The sequence below is a fragment of the Alosa pseudoharengus genome, unplaced genomic scaffold (assembly GCF_046254945.1).
Source record: "Alosa pseudoharengus isolate Yale_2024_CS ecotype anadromous, Long Island Sound unplaced genomic scaffold, YU_APseudo_1.1 YU_APseudo_1.1_scf_17, whole genome shotgun sequence".
Lineage (NCBI taxonomy): Eukaryota > Metazoa > Chordata > Actinopteri > Clupeiformes > Clupeidae > Alosa > Alosa pseudoharengus.
In genome coordinates this window covers 38,410,658-38,423,919 of record NW_027468640.1, presented here as the reverse complement: position 1 = coordinate 38,423,919, position 13,262 = coordinate 38,410,658, and the positions used below count along the sequence as shown (strand labels likewise).

Below are 13,262 nucleotides of genomic sequence, written 5' to 3'. Positions count from 1 at the left end.
ATGTGGACTGGTTTGACTGGAGGGTAATAATTCAGTGTACGTTAATGTTCTAATTATATATTGTTCATCAAATATGTGATGAATTTGATAACTAAATATGTGATTGATTTGAGTTTGCAAGTAATTTTGCCTTAAACAATTTGTGTAATAAAGTGTGATTATTTCCATTTGACTTTGGCCCCGTCTGTTTTCAAAATAACTGTCCAAGGTGGAGTTCAACACCTCTGTATGCTTTTAAAAATAATTATTTATTAAAAAGGGCATGCTAAACAAACAGGCCTGTTACACAAACCCTGGTGTGCATCAACATAAACCCCTGCTTGTTAGATACCATCCATAAACTTTGACCTTATCCTACCGAAGCTAGACACTGAAGTTCAAGGAGTCTGAGCCATGGATGGAAGTCATTGTGGAATGGATGCACTCAGATTCCTCAGCAAACACATTCAAATAAATTAGGCTTATAAATGAATACATTTAGTAGATTGTCTTTTCTCCTCATATGTGCAGATCACCTTGACTTTTGCACTCTGTCTGTCTGTCCAATCTGCCTCTCATTAGTCCTATTTATCCCAAAAATAGGGTAAATCAATGAATACACTCATCTAAGCATCTAAGAGAATGAGAGAGCAAGAGCTAGAGAGAGGAGAAACAGCCATTAGTGCAATCGCTATGTTTCTATGGTTACAGTCCTGGAGTAGGCTTTGTAATGAGGTCTGAATGTCTAAGCAAGGCTTCAAAGAGTAGCAGTCAAAATATGGTCAGCTCTACTTTGTCCATCCACATCACGTACCATGAGTGTTGCGCCAACTCCTTTGTCAGTGTTAAAAAATGTCCTCTACAGTTTGATGTCATAATGGCATGCCGCTGAGTGATGAGTCAGTAGGGAGAATAGCAGCATTTCTCTGCCTGTGTTTGGCTTACAGAGCCCAGAAGCAAGAGTGACACAGAAAGCATAGTGCTATCAGCAGAAGATCGAACACAAGAATTATTTACAGAGTATACAGGAGGATGTTATGACCAAACAAGAGACTAAAAGACCAGTGGTTCACACACAGGAGGTGGTTATGAATGGTGACTTAAGGTCTGTGATAAAAATATATGACTGAGATAAGGACTGGAGATCATACGTAAATTTGTTAAAAGAGAGAAAAAACAACAGATAGATCAGAGGAAGCGATTATTAATGAAGGATAATGATTACAGGAGGGAATGGTGTGACAGCCTACAGAGTACTGATAAAAAACAGATTATGAGTGCAATATAGGGGTATGTACAGATGGAGGTTCTACATGATAGAGTACATGGGTTAAGACATAATGGTGCACTTTGGAGCAGAACAGAGGCACAATTAAAATGAGTGAGGTTCAGAAGTTCTGTTTTGTGCTGTGAGATGGTTCTGGTAATCCATCCAGAGAGAGAGGTGAGGGAGAGATCCTGTATGTGTGAGAGAGGGGAATGGCAGACAGGCACGGAAGCGAGCGGCAGAAAGGACAGGAGGTATGCTAATGAGAAGGAGAAAGGGAGAGGTTGTATTTTTGCTTTTCATCTGCAGCACTTAGCACTCTCTCTCTTTCCTGGATTAGTCCTGATTAGTGTAATTAGTGCAAAACAGCCATACCCATGCCCTTCCTGACACATTCTGCGCGTACATACAAACACAACCGTACACATGCCCTACATAACACATACGCACGGTACATTAACCACCCCCCCACCCACACACACACACACATCATTCTTATACCATATCCATTCATGCATAGCCTTCCACTCTTTCCCTTTTCTCTCTCCATACATCCCTTCCTTCCTCTCTCACTCTCTCACTCAGAGCTCAGTGCATGTAACAGGCGTAAGGCCATGGACTAGGAGGGTGGGACCCAGCTCGTGTGTCACTGCCTCCAGCTGGGCCAGGTAGGTGTGCGACTGGTCAGCGGGCGCCGGCGGACGCGGCAGGTAGAGGAAGCGCACGTCGGCCTGGGCGCTGTTCTCCCGCAGCATGTCATTGACCGAGAGCAGGAAGTCCGGCGAGACGTGCGGCGCCGTCCGGGCCCAGCCGCCACTCTCGCCGTCCTCCCCTCCTCCCCCGACGTCCCCTCCGCCCGGCGTGGCCGCACGGCGACGGCTACTACTGCCGCCCCCCTCCTCCATCACCGCCGTCTCTGTGGTCCCCACCTCCCACATCACTACTTGGATGGAGGCGCGGATGCGCAGCTTCTGCAGCAGCTCCCGCAGCTCGGCCTCCTTCTGCAGCCAGCCGGCCCCGGGCCAGGCGCCCTCGCCCTGCGAGTCGGCCTCCACGCACAGGAAGATGCGCATGCGGGCGTGGCGCCAGGCGGCGGCCATGTTGAGCACGCAGGCCAGCTGCAGCAGGAACAGGCTGCAGACGTCCACGAAGCCGCCGCTCTCGGGCCGCAGCAGGTTCAGCGGCCACACGTCGATCAGCTGCGTAACGCCGGCGCCACCCAGTGGCTGCAGCTGGTGGAAGTAGCGCGCCAGGCATACGTTCTTGCCCATCTTGATGGCATCTCGCACCATGCCAACGTACTCCTCAGGGCCCAGGCGCCACGGTGACTCGTGATTGCGTACGGGCGGGAAGTGGGCCTGCAGCGAGGGCAGGTCCACGTTGAGAGTGCTCGCACCGCCATAGAACACCGGGTCCTGCAGGAAGTAGTCATCAGGGACGCAGTTGTCATAGAAACCCAGGATAAGTGTATTGGGCTTCATACCACCTGTAAACAAAGGAACAACAGACCACAGTGGAAGAAAAAAGGCTCATTAAGTCATTAGATTGTGACCTTAAAATGTGTGACTTTTGTGTGTGTGATACATGAAAAGTCTCGACTTAACACAGAAACTGATTACATTCTCTGATCTAATATTTACCATGACAGGCTCCTGCTAGATGATCAAGACAGCTTAATGTACAATACAAATCTGGTGAATAGAACATGTATGTGTGTGTGGGTGTGTGTGTAAGTGTGTCTGCGTGTACGCATGTTGAGAGTACTGAAATCAGAATTCATGTCTTATTATTTTTATCTTTCTTATTTAGGTTTCATATTGAGTGTCTTTATGTTTACAGTCAGAATTATGTGTTATGTGTATATCTGTTTTCCCACATATGACATGTTTTTATTTCATTATGTTCCTGTACAATTCCTGAGTATAGCTTTGTGTGGCTGTGTCTTTAGGGATAAGGGGGAATATGATGTTTTTTGCCGATTCAGTGTGGTCCACATAAGCTGGGATGACCAACTGCATCACTTAGTAACCTGGATGGACACTTAAACCCTGACTATTTGCTTGTTTAGCTAGAGCAGCAGGTGGATCATTATGTGAAAGCATGCTGTCTCTCCCTTGGTGTTGTTAGATTTTAGTGGTTTTCTGTATGTCATTCTTTTGGTTCTTTGTTTAATACTGCAGAAACTGCGGGGACAGGAGGTTAATTTAAGCACACAGAATGTTGTCACCTTACAATAGCAAATGGTGTACCTAACTAATTGTTCCCCCACAAGACGTCTTAATTGAATAAGGCTATATCACTGTCTGTTTCCCCCCCCCTCCAATTTGAACCCAGACGTGAATGTATATTCTGGTATTATAATTATCCAGGAGTTTCCCAGATCTTTGCTTCAGGTTTCTTACCTTGGCTTCACCTTGCAACACTGTGCTGTGCTGTGCGTACAACAGGGTTACCAGAACTCTGTTGTTACATCCAGAATAAAGAACTATTCTTTCGCAAGCCAGCCTCAAGTTTTTACCTGCTCTTAACTACACTGGAATCTACTAGGTCAACTGTGTCTCCATTTGGAATTAAGGAAACAATTTTAATAGCATTCTTCAGTGTGGATCACTGGAAATAAAACTTCTTCCTGATTTTTTCTACCATTGCCTGAACTGGGTCCTCATTCATCTGTGGTATCACAATTTCCCATCAGCGTGTACATGTGCGTGCATGTGTATGTGTGTGAGGTCTCACCCAGGCCTGTAATGCGAAGCAGGTGCTGTGTACCCTGCCGGACAGATGAAGAGAGTGTGAGGTCCACAAAGGCCTTCACCTCCAGCAGGTCCACCAGACTCAGCCAGTGCTGATACTGGGCCTGCACAGGGTCTGCGGTCATGGAGTCTACAAGAGAGAGACACACAGAGAGTATGTTAGTCTAGCAATTTGGACTTTAAATTGGACTTTAATTGAACTGGAAAGACTGCGCATGCGACAGAGGGAGAGAGAGAGAGATAAACAAAAAACACAAAAAGAGGGCAGTACAGTACAGTAGAAAGACCTTTCCACAATATGACACTGTGTTTGAAAATAAAAAAACACCAATCAAAGTCAAAGGCAGAATTTAAGAATATACATTACCCAGATCCCCCAGATGCACATGCCCCAGTACAAACAGTCCGCCTTTCTTGAGCTGGTTGACGAATGAGATGAGCTGACAGGAGGACCGTGGGTTGGACACCATCAGCAATACCTGGGGCCGCCAAAACTTTACATGTTCCTTCCGCACATCCAACATCAGGAGGTACTTACGCACCTGTGCATGTACATACACATACACATACAAAACATTGCCAACACTGTCATACACACATTTGGTTAGAGGAATTTGTCTTCAAGAGTTCATTGCATACTACATAGTACATACTTCTACCTGTGTGCATACGTGTATGTTTTTGTGTCTGTGTTTGTGTGTGTGTGTGTGTGTGTGTGTGTGTGAAAGTTTACCTGGTGGAAGATGAGCGCCTGGCTGATGTATCCCCAGCTGCTGGTGGCTGATCTGTAGTGAATGAAGAGGAGCAGCAGCAGAAGAAGAGCTATGCTGGCTGAGGAGAACAGAGGCTCAATGACAAACATCATGACTACACTACCCACAATCCCCAGGAGGCAGGAATGCCAGGAAAAGAACTGGAATGTGGGCCTGCAAAAACGAAATGGAGAGAATGGCTCTTAGAAAGATTAGCACCCTATTAGAAATATACAACCACATTATGGCAAAAATCCATTAACAGACCTATAAGTCAATCTTGTATCAATGCAGATATGCAGAACCTCTCCCACCACACCCAAACACACACACCTGAAGTTGGGAGCAGATGCCCACTCCAGGGCAAGGCAAGCCAAGTCAACTGCAGCATAGGCTAGGAGGTAGAACACAGTTACCAGACTGGTGATGGAGTTCAGCTGACCTGCAAACACTACACACTACACACACACACACACACACACACACACACACACACACACACACACACACATAATCAAATACAAATACACACAGAAAGTGTGTATTTAAGTATTTATGAAAGTGCTTTACTGCAAGTACTTAATACTCATAGACGGTTAGAAAACATACAGACAAACAACCAACAAAATTACCAACCAACGAAACCAAAAAAAAAAAAAAAAAAACAACCGACGAAATTAAGCATGTGTTACAGTTTCATACTTCGGTAAAGTTAGACAGAAATTGGCAGATTCACAAGATTCGCGTTTTTGCGGTTCAATAAATCATAGGAGAAACGTTTTCATAGCACAATAGAGAGCTCTATCTAACCGTAGTAAGGTAGAAAACAAGCTACAACGTACATACTGTATGTGGATAAATAAAATCCATCCCTCTTCTCCCCATTCTGCTTTCAGCCGAGCGTCTAGGGACTGTCTACAAAGTGCAAAACCGAAAGTGGATACAAATAAGTTGAAATAGCTTCACTGTTAGTGAGCCTACTCCTTCCAAAATCACAACACACATCTAGGGCCTCACTAGCAACATACTACACCTGCTAATTAGGGAAAATAATTACTTGCCCTATTTATAATATATTTTTTATGGGGGAAAAATTCAATAACTTCACTGTTATTGAGACTACTGCTTCCAAAATCACAACACACATCTAGGGCCTCACTAGTAACATACTACACCAGCTAATTATGGAAAAAATGGACTCATCCTATTTTGTATCCACTTTCTGGTTTGCACTTTGTAAATGGTCCCTAGACGCTCGGCTGACAGCCGAATGCTCACAGGGATGCGTTTTATTCATCCACATAATGTACACGGTTCTTTCGGATGAAAACCGGGTTGTCGCTTGTTGTCTACCTTACTACGGTTAGATAGAGCTCTCTATTGTTTCTCCTATGATTTATTGAACCGCAAAACGCGAATCTTGCAAATCTGCCAATTTCTGTCTAACTTTACTGTCTGTTTTCTGTCTAAAGTCTGTTACATTATGTCACTGTTAGGCGATTGTTATTTGAGAGAGTTAGACATTGTCAGTTACCTGCACAAGAGCCCAGGTATAGAGAACAGCAACCCATGGATTACCTGCCTGAGTGGTAATGGAGGCAGGAGCCAGGAGCCGGCCTGGACACACATAGACGTACACGTACACGTACACACACACACACACACACACACACACACACACACACACACACACACACTGTATTAGGCTAGTCTTAAACATTCCACATCTGCAAGTACTTAAAGGTCCATTACAGTCTTCAGTGTCTTGTCTGTGCGGCCGCTATGCAACGAGGGCACAAACTGCACATCTCCACGCAAACCACTTTTTACATATATCACTGGAGACTATGATAACCAGAGATGTAAAACTCCGTCTTCAGAAAGTAAAAGTCCTGCCCTACATTGCCCCTACATTATCTACATACATGAATTCACACAGACCAAAATACAACAGGGGAGCATTATGCTCTTACCAAACAGCTGGTCGAGTGCAAGGGCGTGAAGTATGCGGGATGCTCCAATCAGTGTGCTCATAGCTGCTGAGAGGGCGGAGCAATAGATTCCCAGGGTGACAAATGGAGGCCAGACGTTGACCCGCCGCAGGAACCCATAGTCCTGAACCAGTAGCACTCTGGGACAAAACCCCACAGTAATTGAATATGGGTGAAACGGAACATTAATTAAGCAATGGAGCATTTTTCCAAAATTGCCAAGAGTTAGCACGTGGCAACCAGAATGCCATGAGGACAAATTGAATTGGCAAACTAAGGCCACATACTTTCGAACAAATATACAAAAATCTGAAGTAAGTAAGTTGTAAGTTCAAAGAAAACAAGACTGTAGAAAACTAACAAAAGAAGAGGAGAATTGTGTGTGTGTGTGTGTGTGTGTGTGTGTGTGTGTGTGTGTGTGTACCTGTCACAGGTGGAGCTGACAAGAAGGAAGAAGAGGAGATAGACAATGAAGGTGTAAGCCACTGCGATGATGGTGCCCTTTGGGATTGACACACTGGGGTTCTTCAGCTCCCCTGTGTTTCAATAGGAAGCGTGTCAGAGAGAGAGAGAGAGAGAGAGAGAGAGAGAGAGAGAGATAGACACCCACAGAGGGCCGGATGTACAGAGAAAGCACTAATACTGAGTTTTTCTATGCGCAGAAAGCGAACGCTGAGCTTTGCCATATTGCGTGGAATTTACTAAGCTGTCACTTCATTACGTAAACAGCACTCATCACCTCCCGTCCCCGCCCCCTCTACAGCGCTAATTACGTGCCCACAGCTGAACCACAAGCGCAGTTGAATAGAGTTAACCAATTGCTACATTTAAAATAATCAAAAGTTTAGCTTTTATGATAATAAGATGTCAACGAGCAGCGACATACAGAGTAGGCCTAGTACTTCTTAATGACTTAATGACTTAATACCCTAGTCTAGCAGATTGAGAAGTGTATGTCGTGAAAGTGAAAATACGATATTATAAAGGCAAACAAAAGTTAAGGTTGCTTTTGAAAAAGTACACTGAAGAAAACAGCTAACAGGCGCAAGTTTTCACCTCAAAACAGACGTGTGCTGTTTTCATACATATGTCGGAATACCTAATCAATCACTATTAGCATTCCCCTCCCCTGTGTTTGCGCGATAGTCCCACTTTCCCCTGACCCTCCTATGAATGCATATGCATGACACGGTAAAGCGCAAATAGCAGTCTGCGATTTTCCCTCAGTGTGGCCTGTTTGTACATACTGTACCTCGCCATGTTTTTACGTTCACATTGTGAATCAAATACGCCTGAAGTGGGTGCAAAAACCCAGGCCCAGAGAGAGAGAGAGAAAGTGAGAGAGAGAAACAACAGACAGACAGACAGATACAAAGAGAGGAGGAACCAGACTGTGTGTATGGTCAATATGTACCTCACCTGACATATTGGCCCCAGCCATGATTCCTGTACAGCCATTAAACATGACTGCAAAAACACTAGCGAACGTCATTATTGTACTGGTGCTGTAGTCCAGGGTGTATCCCGCTGAAGAAAAGAGAGAGAGAGATGCACTGATATACAACCTATGAAGTTGATACCATGCATTGGTAGATGGTGTATACCTGTGTGTGTGTGTGTGTGTCTGTGTGTGTGTGTGTGTTTGTGTGTGTTTGTGCATGTGTGTGTGTTTTGCATTCATCGATCTGTGAGGAACCCTATGTAGCTATGCAACAGGGTGAGAATATGTGTGTATAGGCCGTTTTATACAGAAATCGCGCAATATTCACAAAAACAAGAGCCGTCTAAAAGAGAGGTGGCAGATTGCTGCCCCAGTGCATGTGTTCACATTCAAGCTGCCATTTTGGGGAGCCAGGATGCAGGACCAAATAGTAAAATGTAACGTGATGTGCAGCACAACATCGGGCATGTAGAGTGATGTTTAACTCAAACTTACGCATCGGGTGTACAAATACCGTCACACTGGTGTTTTCATATACTGTATATATGGGGGTCAGGTCAGGTCGAGCCCCAATTCTGCCTCGGTTTGTCTAAAAGGGACAGTCGTACCGCAATAATTACAGGAAAAAAGGCCTTATGTTTGTGGGAGAGTGACTCACGTTTCAAGTTGTTTTTAAGTGTAGTAAGGTTGAAGCCTGTGTAGCTGGTGTTATAGACATGCGTTGAGTTGGGCGTCTCCCCTGGGTGGTTCAGGCTGATGGGGATTGGTCCCAGTACCAGGGTGCTGATGATGACGGACAGCAGTGTAACTGTGACAACCAGAAGAATGAGGAAGGAGGCTCGGGTGTACAGGTGAGAGCCGACCAGACACACCAGCATACACACCAACAACACCACAGACGAGTAAAGCACACCAAACCAGTAACCTCCAGGCAACACTGCAGCTGAGGAACCTAGAGGACACACATACACACACGCACACAGTCATTAATAAATTACTATTTACATTAAACTCTTACTTTGTAAAGATAGTTATACTATGATATAATAATGACACAGAATGATTAGCTCCGGCAACAGCTTGTGACAGAGATGAAATGCAATTTCTTTGGAGTCTACACATCTCTGGTATGTTTGTATAGACAGAGAAAGAAAAAGTCCTTGTATATGGCTCTAGAGGCATTTCTTAGTAAAAGTTGTGAACAGGACTTTTTATCATAATTAACATGTGCTGAATCCAACTAGCCCTGCTCCCAAGCAGAATTGTGAGTTTTTGACCATCTAATTAGCATAAACAAAAAGGCTGCCAAAATGGCAATTTTGGACACTTTCTTCGGACGGGCATCATTATATGTAAATGAATTAATATTGCTCACATGTGTGCATCTCAGAAATCTCCTGTGGGCAATAAATCAAAAGTAAAGGCTATGAAAAAAATACAAATGCAAAACAAATCAATGCTGTTGATGTTGATGCTGTTTAAATCATTTATAAATGGTGCACTGTCACTTTAAGACTCTTTTGCCAGCTCCACTCAAAAGTTGGATGGAATGTGCCTTATATCCTTGTAGAATATATATCCTTGCACATGTGAACAATATTAATTTATTTACATGGTATAATGACGTCCGCCCAAAGAAAGTGCCCAAAATCGCCTTTTTGGCAACCATGTTTATGCTTATTTGAAAAAAACTCAAATTTCCACTTGGGAACAGGGCTAGTTGGATTCAGCGCACCTTAAAGGTTGTATCAGCGACAGCGGGGATACGTCACTTCTGTTGATGTTCAAACAAAACAGAGAGCTAGTTCGCTACTCCCTCCCGTGCAATTAAAACTCTCCTCTCGCACATATCTCAAAAACATCACTTGTCTAGTAGTGATAATGCTCTTAATAGAGTTAGGGAATACAGGCCTACTGATTTACATGCTGCAGCACATCATGTGCTCTTATGCTCATATCATGTGTTCCTTTAGGTGATTCACTGTGGCTTTGTTTATTGTTATATTTGTTTGCTCTACGGTGCTAATTTCCTTAGTCAGGCAGACTTGTGTTATTCGCAATAAGGCTTACTAGCTTTTTATGATTATTTACCTGCTTCTTGTCCATATGAGTCCAGTATAGCCTCCACCAGTCCTAGCACATAGACTCCACAGCCACACACATTGGCCAGATAGAACATCAGCCCAATGCTGCCCCCAAACTCTGGGCCTAAGGAGCGACTGATCATGACTGGCTCTTTTGTTAAGGACAAAGGTAAAAGGTGAGGATTTATGTTAAGATAAAAGGCTATATAGGTCCATTAGGGCAGGGGTTCCCAAACTTTTCCAAGACAAGGCCCCCCAAATACCACTAGGTTCTGGCCAAGGACCCCCTTATTAAACCCATCGACAATACTACGGCAAATGTAAAAATACATTAAGCTAATCCTAAAAATTATTTTAGCCACAAACACTTCGCGATGTAGCATACAGTGCGTAAAAATTGTATTTGGGGCTTTCTGCTATTTGAGAGCTATCACTACTATTATTCCCAGTCATTATCATGGAAAATATAATGTTCAGATATGCGTCACATTATTATAATGGCATTGTATAACAACCCTCATAGTAATAGGTATATTTTACATTTTTCAAATGTATTTATTTGTTGCTTTTATTTTTCCTTCCAACTTGCTGAGGCCCCCCTGGCACCCTCTCAGGGCCCCCACTTTGAAAACCACTGCATTAGGGAATAGGCATAATCTGTTGGAGTAATGCAATGCCAAAAGGATACAGTAAGCCCCGCCGGCTTGTATCGCCCCATTGGTGGAGATGGCACAAATGGACAGTATCGTCATGGAGATGATTACATAGGCCACACCTAGCATAATGAGAGAATGGAACAACCCAGCGTGGCCAATCACGAAGCCTGAGAGAAGAAATTACATCATCATTACAAATCCACCAGCATATAAGCAAGGATAAAACATACCAAAGAAAACCAACATGGACAAGATCAGTTTATTTAAAATTACAAGACCTCTCTTTGGCCTTTTTGGCTCTTTCTGGTCACAGTAGCCTACTCATAATAACAATTGCAATGTATAACCATCACGACCACCACAACGTCAGCATCACTACATATCACAATCATAATCATTATCATCATGACAATTAAAATCCTCATTATCATGACCACCATCATCACCTGTCCGCAAGAAGAGCACAATGCTGAACATGGACAGCACAGTGGGCACGATCACTCCGAAGAACGTGTTCAGGCTGCGTGCCCTCGATGTGGCAGGGTCTCCGAGGTTGCTGTCCACGTCCAGGGGCTCATCCTGTCCATCCTGACCCAACCCTGAGAGGAGGCTTGAGAGTCCGCAGGTCAGCAGTGGAGAGTTCTCATGTGGCATGGTCATTCAGATACACTCACACATATACACACACGTCTATGCTACAACTGTGTGTGTGTGTGTGTTTATGGATGTGAGTGTTCTATATTGGGTAGTGGAATTGAAATGAATAGAAAAAGCACAGGTGAGAGAAGGAAGAGATAGAAAGGAGAAAAGAGATACATCCAGTTAGGAAAGAGAGGATAAGAGCAGCATCCATGAGTAATTGCAATTGCAGTACCACCAAAATATAAACATTCATTACAGTCTCACACATAGCCTCACATCTAGCCTTACTAGGAAATGGTAACGCCCTTGACCTAAAATAGCACTGCAAAAATGCAAGCACTGCTTATGTGTACAGTACATATGGACAGATGAAATCTGCATTACCGAGAACACATTTTTGAGCCTGCCCCTGAACCCCCAGACCTACAAGAGTATTCTTCTCCCCATCTTCCAATCAATAAGGTTTGTTACCGACCCATTAAGGACCATGTGACCAGACATGTCCTATCAGACTGATGGATATGGAGGGTTCAACTGAGGGCTGGGCTTTGGTGCCTAGTTACAGCCTCCAGATGCACACAAAGGATGCTGGCCTAGCGGCAGAAAGGGTCGTCGCTCAGTCAAGTGCCGGATACGATTAGACTTATAGTAGGACAATAACACGGATGTATCAAAGTATAACAACAGCGTCATGTTCAATGTTCAAAGGTCATTAATCCCAACAATTTAAACGACATTTTCAGGTAACCACGGATATATTCTGTGAGAAGTAGCTGACATAGTAGCCTATTGCAGGTGGTAATTACGTGCGTGCGTATTTGATGTTTATGTATAAAGGATGCTCCTACTGCGCCTTAGTCCTGCTAAAGACACATGTGGAATGTTTCGCCTACCTGTCACCTTCTTGTGGTCACCCTCTTGTGCGTCGTGGTTTTCTCAATATCACTGGTCTAACCTAGCCTACTTGTTTTTCTAATTTAGCATACATGGGCAATTGAAGGATGAACCCGGGGGAACTATACTCGGTTAAAACGTTGAAAACAACCGGAGGCACGAACAGGATACTTGGTACATGACAACACATCCATGAGCTCATACCCACATCTCTGACATGTAAACATTCACCCAGCTGTTTCCGCCTTTGTGCTGTGAGATGCCAGTGCGAAGGGGACAATCAGTGACGCGCGCCTATTGACCGAATTTAAGATCGACTCTAGTTAATCGCATCTCTCCATCGATTCGGCGAGTCGGTTGACGTGGTAAATAGACACAGCCTACCCTCGTGTGTCCGGTGTCAGCTGGGTCCTCGCGTCAGCTTGTGTCATGGGACGGTTTGTGCGCGTGACAGTGAAGTGAGCTATGCATGGGAGCAGGGAGGGGTATGGGATGGCGGCACCGAAGACATCCGATGAATAACAACTAAATCATTGAATGGGATAATTGTGCCAACACATATGTTCAATTAATGGCTTGTTCAATATTGTAGGCCCAGATAACGTCCTATTTTTTTTTTAATGACGTTCAAAAATAATATTATAAATAGCTATTGTATTCAATTGTATAATTCTGCAATTTTGAATGCCAATGAGTTGGGGTTGCCTTCTGCCCGTGTCATCCAGTAGATGGCGGTAGTGACAAGCTATGGCTTTGGCTTATGCCTTGGAGCCTGCCAAAATATCCGCCATCTCTTTAAGGGC

At 44.1% G+C, this 13,262-nt stretch overlaps 1 protein-coding gene across 5 annotated transcripts; it reads right to left on the bottom strand.

Annotated features, from left to right (window-relative positions):
- Positions 1 to 321: 321 nt before the first annotated feature.
- Positions 322 to 11,642, bottom strand: LOC143128155 (solute carrier family 12 member 9-like). Of its 5 annotated transcripts, none has more exons than XM_076289828.1 (14): positions 11,370 to 11,642; positions 10,956 to 11,090; positions 10,275 to 10,412; positions 8,842 to 9,135; positions 8,162 to 8,269; positions 7,167 to 7,278; positions 6,725 to 6,882; positions 6,286 to 6,368; positions 5,085 to 5,209; positions 4,733 to 4,925; positions 4,367 to 4,541; positions 3,983 to 4,129; positions 2,118 to 2,732; positions 322 to 2,078 (listed from the first exon to the last, which is right to left on the bottom strand). In XM_076289828.1, exons 1-14 carry the CDS (start codon positions 11,581 to 11,583, stop codon positions 1,828 to 1,830), a joined length of 2,748 nt encoding a protein of 915 aa, XP_076145943.1. In that variant the 5' UTR covers positions 11,584 to 11,642; the 3' UTR covers positions 322 to 1,827. The 5 variants fall into 5 exon arrangements, with proteins under 5 accessions (XP_076145943.1, XP_076145944.1, XP_076145945.1 ...); XM_076289829.1 differs by having other exon boundaries at positions 2,130 to 2,732; XM_076289830.1 differs by having other exon boundaries at positions 322 to 2,073; positions 2,155 to 2,732.
- Between the last annotated feature and the right edge of the window lie 1,620 nt (positions 11,643 to 13,262).

Excerpts from the sequence above, each read along its gene's own strand:
- LOC143128155 (XM_076289826.1), bottom strand. The coding sequence starts at position 11,583 with ATGACCATGCCACATGAGAACTCTCCACTGCTGACCTGCGGACTCTCA. Across the intron at positions 8,270-8,841 it reads ACTTAAAAACAACTTGAAAC|CGGGATACACCCTGGACTAC; the intron begins GTGAGTCACTCT and ends TCTTTTCTTCAG. Across the intron at positions 4,926-5,084 it reads GCATCTGCTCCCAACTTCAG|GCCCACATTCCAGTTCTTTT; the intron begins GTGTGTGTGTTT and ends TCGTTTTTGCAG.